The sequence below is a fragment of the Magnolia sinica genome, chromosome 19, assembly GCF_029962835.1.
Source record: "Magnolia sinica isolate HGM2019 chromosome 19, MsV1, whole genome shotgun sequence".
NCBI classification, from domain to species: Eukaryota; Viridiplantae; Streptophyta; class Magnoliopsida; order Magnoliales; family Magnoliaceae; genus Magnolia; species Magnolia sinica.
The window spans coordinates 12,142,493-12,149,667 of NC_080591.1; the positions used below are offsets into that span (position 1 = coordinate 12,142,493).

At 40.5% G+C, this 7,175-nt stretch overlaps 1 protein-coding gene across 1 annotated transcript; it reads right to left on the reverse strand.

Moving 5' to 3' along the window:
- Positions 1 to 368: 368 nt before the first annotated feature.
- LOC131235106 (receptor protein kinase-like protein ZAR1) lies at positions 369 to 4,730 on the reverse strand. Its single transcript, XM_058232234.1, has 2 exons — positions 3,095 to 4,730; positions 369 to 1,643 (listed from the first exon to the last, which is right to left on the reverse strand). Exons 1-2 carry the CDS (start codon positions 4,548 to 4,550, stop codon positions 979 to 981), a joined length of 2,121 nt encoding a protein of 706 aa, XP_058088217.1. The 5' UTR covers positions 4,551 to 4,730; the 3' UTR covers positions 369 to 978.
- Positions 4,731 to 7,175: the final 2,445 nt, after the last annotated feature.

Sequence of the window (7,175 nt, forward strand, 5' to 3'; positions counted from 1 at the left end):
CCTTTCTTTCTTTTTCTTTTTCTTTCTTTCTATTTTCTTTTCGGCCTTTTACTCATTGCAATCCGCATGTGGACACAGAAATCCAACCATGACATTTGCAACCCCAACACAGCTCTATTGCACGTGTAACCTGGAAAGCGTGCTGAGCAGTGCATAAGGTGGTCCCCACCATGAAGATGGCCATCCACTAATCAGGCAAGTCACATGCCTATGATGAATGTGGACAATTGGCCAATTCACTAACTGTCCATGTGATGTGTGGCCATTTCAGATGTCCAACACACTGGCCGTGTTGCCATTTTATTCCGCATGTGAACAAACATCCTTTTTTTTTCTTCCAAAATTCAACAAGCTATCAAACGGTAGAGTAGACAAATCATATCCATTGATTACTTTGGCCACTACAATTCCCACACAATCTAAAAGCTCAAGATAAGAAGAACACAGACAAACAGCTTGCACTGAAGAGCTTTATCTCTAATGTCTACCACAACAGAAAAACAAGCTAAGCTAGAGAACACATGCTTCACTTAACACCACAGAAACAATTAGCTCTATTGATGCAATAGTTTCATTAAGCCCACACAAACCTCTAATCATACTCGGGTTTGCCCCACCTGTTGATGATCTGGCCAAAAAATTAAATGTTGAGTTGTGGCCAACTGTGTGCATTGAATGTGGGCCACTGAAAATTTTTATACGAACCGCCCATTGCTATCAATCATCATACATGAGTTGATCAGCCTCATTTTCAGGCCAGGTCATCTATGCAGTGGGGTCCACCTAATTCACCACTAGGAACTATCATGAAAGTGTGTGGGCTTAGCAAAGCTGACTGATGCTTGTAAGAAGAATGCATTACTTACAACATTGTGGGAGCTCTTTCAATGGTTTAAAAGCTTGGATTATGCTGAGAGTAGGCCACCGATCTGTCGAAAAGGCAGCAGTTAGGCTGTTGATCTCAAACTTCAAGCTCGATCATTCCATGGATCTTTCTTGGCTATTGGTGCTTAACCCATCCAAAGCATCTGAAACATGCCGCATCGACGGTCTTCTTTCTGCATTGGCATGAACACAAGAAAGAGCGATTTTCGTCACAGAAACCCTCTCTTCTTCACTATCCAGTTCCTGAGTCAAACAAGGGTCTAAAACTTCTGAAAGCGGCTTCTTTTCCTCGATATGGGTTCGAACCCATGTTACTAAATCCATATCTGGAGTGCCCAAAACAACCGTTGGCGATCGTCCGGATATTAGTTCAAGTAAAATCACCCCAAATGAGTACACATCCCATTTCTGTGATGGTTTTAGAAGTTTCAGTGCTTCAGGGGCTTGATAACAATGTTCGAGCTTCGTGGGTGATTTCACAGAGACTTCCAATGGTTGAGTAGGCCATTTCTCAGCAGAAATCCGATTGGATTGAGCTGGAGATTCTCCAGCTATCTTCGCAAGCCGGCCCAGTCCGAAATCAGATATGTGTGGTTCCATGTTTGGTCCCAAGAGTATGTTAGTGGATTTCAGATCTCCATGAACATATTTCTTCGGGCTGAATTCATGCAAATAAGCCAATCCCTTTGCTATTCCTTTCATGATTTCCAGTCGGACAAGCCATGGCATGGGCGAAAAGGACGCCATCCCAGCCTTTCCTGAAATCAGACAACCAACAAAAAATAAAACTAAGAAAGGATGAAAGCAAAGAAACTCAGATGGAAGATGGCTAGAAAATCAAATAAATATCAAGCATTCATTTCAGACATATGGTATTATATTCATGTTTCACTAAAAAAAAAATAGAGTATATGAGGCTGTGTTTGGATGTTCAATAGAACTGATTTGCAATAATTCAATTCGATAAAGAGGAAAAAGTGCAAAGTAGCACCACCCCCCTCTCCATTCGTAATGAGGAACTAGCCCTCAAGTTGCAAGTAATCATGTTACCAGTGCAACTTGAAATGCAAAGAACTGCAATTAGTGGTTTGATTATCATTACGAATTAAGAAGGTGTCACCCCCCACTTTGGTCATTTCCTCTATAACGATTTAATGAACAATAAACAAATGCAATTCATTTAAATTAAGCATCCAAACGTAACATAAAAACATCGTGATATTCTCTACATCAATGAAGAAAGATTAGTTTGAAAAAAAAAATCACTTTCAGTTAAACCCCACCTTCGGATCATCCTTTCTATGGAGCAATTAGAGTTATAGAGTGTGTTTCAATGCTCAACTGAACTTACCTGAAATTCAATCGTGGGAAATGACCAGAGTGGGGGCTGGCTGGCAGGCATCATTTTAGTTCATGGCAATCATGTTGTTAATTGTAATTTCACGCTTTTCAAGTCCAACTTTCAACAGAGGTAATTGCAATTTGGGGGGAAATCCCCTGTTATGAATGGAGGTGGCTACCACACTTTGGCCATTTACCATCCTTTAGGGGTTGTTTGGCTCCCTGGAATCTTAAAAGGAATTGTGAATATGTTTCTAGGAAACAAATTTCTAGTACAAGTGATTTTGTCTATGGTGTTTGGGTGCTAGGAAACCTATTCTCTATGTGTTAGAAAAGCTATTCTCAGGAATCAAGTTTTTGTGTTTGGATACTGTAAGATAGTTGTTAGGGACCTTTCATCCCTTACAAACTGGAATCTTAGAGCTTTGCTAAGAACATACGGGTGTGCAATAAAGTTCAAGTACATGACACGTGCAAAATTGGCACGATGGATCCGAAATTAATGCAAGGACATTTTCATACCGGGCTCGAGTAGTGTGGCCTGTGGGATGAGGGGCATACTCGGGGTGGGTAGCTCATGTGAGACGGGCCCCATCCATGTGAAGTGGGCCCATGAGGGGAGTTTGGCCGCGGTCCTAACCCATCCGTTGTGGGGCGTGGGCTATGAGATAAAGGGATTAATTCACCGTACTCTATCAGCCCTCTCTAATGAAATCCCACCCTTTCCCATGACCTTAACACATTCAGCCCATCACTGATGGAATCCATTTCTCAGGAGTTCGATTGGTAGGATCCAAAAGATAGTGAAAGCAATTACCGAATTTCCAATCCAAACCGTACATCCAAAACAAAAAGTTTAATTACTTACCATGAATTGCAGCAGCGAGGTTGCCGTTGGTCATGTAATCATAGACTATCAGCTTCTCATCAGCAGACCAGTAATAAGCTCTAAGCGTCACGATATTCGGGTGCCTGACCTTCCCAATTGTTTCTACTTCCGCCCGGAACTCTTTGAACCTTTGCGAACCTCCTTCCCCCAATCTCCTCACCGCCAGGGTGCGACCATCATCAAGAACAACTTTATACATGATCCCGATTCTGCTCTTGCCCAAAACAAAAGCAGGTGATTTTAGAAGCTCATCCAAATCGAAACCCAAATGTGAATCCAATGGTACAAGGTCGAGCTGCTCAACATTCTCTGATATGGCCTCCGACAGGTCTTTTCTAAAACAAGAACACGCCTTCTGCCCTGTTTTCCCCTTCTCAGAATCACCACCCTCATCCTTACCGTTACGACGAATTGCTCTCCAGTAACATGAAAGCAACACCAAAGCAATAAGACCGATCCCAACGATGTCACTCATGACAATTGCAATCACTGCATCTGTACTCAAGCTTCTTCTGCCCTTGCTACTATCACCTCTGCTATTATCATCTGATATCACAGGCAGCTGATTCTTTGGTATATAGGGTAATGTGGTTGGAATACCTGGATTCCTGTAGGACGAACATGGGTTCTTCAATGGAGGGCCGCATAACCCCAGGTTCCCAACAAATGCTGTGGGGCCTCTATTCACCAATGCCCCACTCTGCGGTATGGGCCCACTGAGATTGTTGTATGTGAGATCGATATAGACCTTCTCCGGTAGGTTCCCAAGGCCTGCTGGGATTGGGCCAGAGAATAGATTGTGTGAAAGATCGACTGTTCCTTGAAGACTCGACAGATTACCGAAATCGCTTGGAACAGACCCATTCAACTGATTATATGAAAGATCGAGTTTTTCCAACACAATTAAACTAGAGCCCAAGCCAACAGGCAGAGGACCCGTGAAGTTGTTGTGACTAAGATCAAGGGTCTTCAGCTTCCTGCATTGGAGTATCGAAATGGGTATTGAACCGTTGAAGAAATTCTCCGATAGATCTAATGTTTGGAGGTAACTGAGCTTCCCAACACCAGTAGGAAACACCAAGCTTTGGGAGCTCTGGCCATCAAAAAGCTCGGCGGGCAAGCTTCCATGGAGCTTGTTACTCCTCAGATTGATGTGTCTGAGGTTAGAAAGAGACCCAAGAACAGAAGGAAGAAAACCCAATAGCCTTTTTTGGGGAATGCTGATAGAAATTACCTTGAAATCCTTGCATGTTATTCCATTCCATGAACATGGATTCTCGTCGGAAAAATTCCAATTGCTTAAGGAAGCTTCTGGGTCTTCTTGGATTAATGTCTTGAATGAGAGAAGAGCCAAGCCTTCCTGATTCAAGCAGAGTGCAGGAGGGTTGGAGATGGAGAAGAGAAAAACCATGCAAAAGAGGGAGAGAAAAACCATGGGTGAGGTTTCAAAATGGAATATGACCGTTGGAAGAGATCGTTGCGGAGAAATGCAAGAAACCCAACTGAGGGAGGAGTGTTTGGATGGAATCTCTGCTCAATCTCTGGTGGAATTCTTGTGCGGAATGCATGTGGGTGGTTTTAACCACAGCAGAGAGTGGTTGCGGTTGGTTTTGTGAAGAAGCTAGAATGATAGAAACTAAGCTGAGAAGGAGATAAAAACTTTAATACTCTGGCATAGATATTCCGTAGAAATTGCATACGTGGCATAAAAATAGTCCAATCAAACCGTACGAATTGTGTTAAGTAGTTTAGGTGTATCATGAACCAACAATTGAGCTAATTTGATTATCTGAATATCGGATTTGTGGATATTTATTGAACGGTTAAAAATAAAAAAGATAAAATCCAACGGTTCTATTTCCACAAACAAGAATCCCCGGATCAGAGATTGGGTTTGTTCTGCCAATCTTATCTTGGGACTGTTTACTTGAAGACAGTAGCTGTCAATATATTCCACGTGTACAGTTTCTGAGTGGAGAGCGGATTGCCTGTGAGTCTGTGACCTCGGTCACATAGATATCTCTGTGCCTGGAGCTGTGTGGGGTCCACAGAGATATCTGTCCCAAATACACTCCGTCCATCTGTTTTGAAAGACCACGATAAAAGGATTCTAAAAATCAGGAAGACACAATACTCAGGTGGGCGACACCAACAAAACAGTGGGAATAGCAACGTCTACCGTTGAAACCTTTCTAGAGCTGACCATGATGCTTATATGCTATCAAAACCGTTAACAGGATTATTACCACTCAGATAAACTGTAGGAATAAATATTATGTTTATACAAAACTTCCTTCACCAACAGTCGTTCAATCCCCGCTGTTTAGTCTGTATGGACCATATGAGTTTTGGATCTGCCTGATTTTTAGAACCCTGCAGTATCGTGGTCTTTAAAATCAGATGGACGGAGTGGATTTGTCACGGACATCAATAAGGACCCCACATAGCCCCTTCTTAGTGACTGCGTATAAAGTTTGTACGCAGCCTGAGCATCGTATAACTCGGAATTATTTGATAGTCGGGCAGCGCATGACGCTTGATACGCAGGCACTCAGAAGTAGTACACTTGACCTATTTTAGCTGAAAATAAACCGTCTAAATTGTGAAAGTCACTATTAATAAATTAAATTCCAAAAATTAGGTTGTTTAGATAACACTAATCTTTGATTCATGGACACTTGTTTGTTGAAATAGAACCATTGAATATTTTTTCATATTTAACTGTCTAATAAACGTCCACCAATCTGATGGGAAGATAATCAGATAAGTGTAACTTTTGGACAGTTTGATTAGACTTAATAAATGCTACTTCCGTAATTTCGAAGTAGTTTTCAAGTGCCTGCGTATAATCCATCGTTCTGTGCCAGAGTATCAAAACTTTTCACAGCCAATAATGGCTAAGATTTTGAAAGTAAGGCATTTTATCGCGAAATATTGGACTTGGGAATGTTATGAACAGACGCGTCTGATTGAAGACAGGAATTCTGAATTCTCCCCCACAGGCCAGCCAAGCGTAGCTATTCGGTGGGGCCACTGTCTTGTGTACTTGAGATCCACTCCGTCCATCAGGTGAGGACCTCGATTCTAATCCTTGGGGCCAAAAATCAGCCCGTTCTATAACTAAAATGAGCCACGCCACTTGCATGGAAATACACCGCGGAAACTTTTCAAATGCTATATGGGGCTCACCGGAGAGTTATGTCATCCAAACCATGCAGCAGGTGAGCCCTTCCAGGATGAAGGGACAGTCTAATCCAAGACACACTTGGGCCACACGCCAATTTACACCATCATGTGTCAAACTGTGACCCGTGTGTGATCTCATCCATCCATTCGTTATGCCTGGATCTTAAGTTGCTTATGCCGCAAGTAGTTTTATCTTAATTTCTGTTTATTAAGAAAATAAGTAAGTTCGGTGAATAATATGAAAAGTTAAAAAGTTAAAAATAAAATAAGCTAAAGTAATTAAGTACTTTTAAATAACAAAAATTACTTACAACTAATCATAAACCAAACTTATTTGAAATAGGTTACGTGTCGACTTATGTAAGTAGAAAAAGTATCTTATTTGGTGGTAACCAAATGGGCACCAAATAACATATTTTCAGTAATTTCTTCTATTCTTAATTTTTTTTCTTCATAAATTTTTATTTTTATTTTTTGTTTTTTACAGTTTTTATGAAAAATGAAAAATGTAACAAGAGAACGGCGCCTAAGTTCCCGTAATCATCCAAAAAACAATAATAATAACATTAGAAGAATAATATATTAGAAAAATTAGTGAAGCAAAATACTATCAAATCCAAAAAATGAATTATATCTATCTTTTTATCTTAGTTAATCTATCTTATAAGTAGTGATAATCCAATAGTAACAATTTCTCAATTGTAATCAAATTAAGTATATCTATAAGTAGTGATAATATAGTAGTGTTAAGCTCTTAATTGTAATATAATTGTATGCTTATATGTTGGACTTGGTCCTTATCCAATACAAGTAGTTCTTTTATAAGAAACTTTCTTGCAGTTGTTTTTAATGATTTAGTGTAAGTTTTCTTTTT

Excerpts from the sequence above, each read along its gene's own strand:
- LOC131235106 (XM_058232234.1), bottom strand. The coding sequence starts at position 4,550 with ATGGTTTTTCTCTCCCTCTTTTGCATGGTTTTTCTCTTCTCCATCTCC. Across the intron at positions 1,644-3,094 it reads CCTCGCTGCTGCAATTCATG|GAAAGGCTGGGATGGCGTCC; the intron begins GTAAGTAATTAA and ends GTCTGATTTCAG.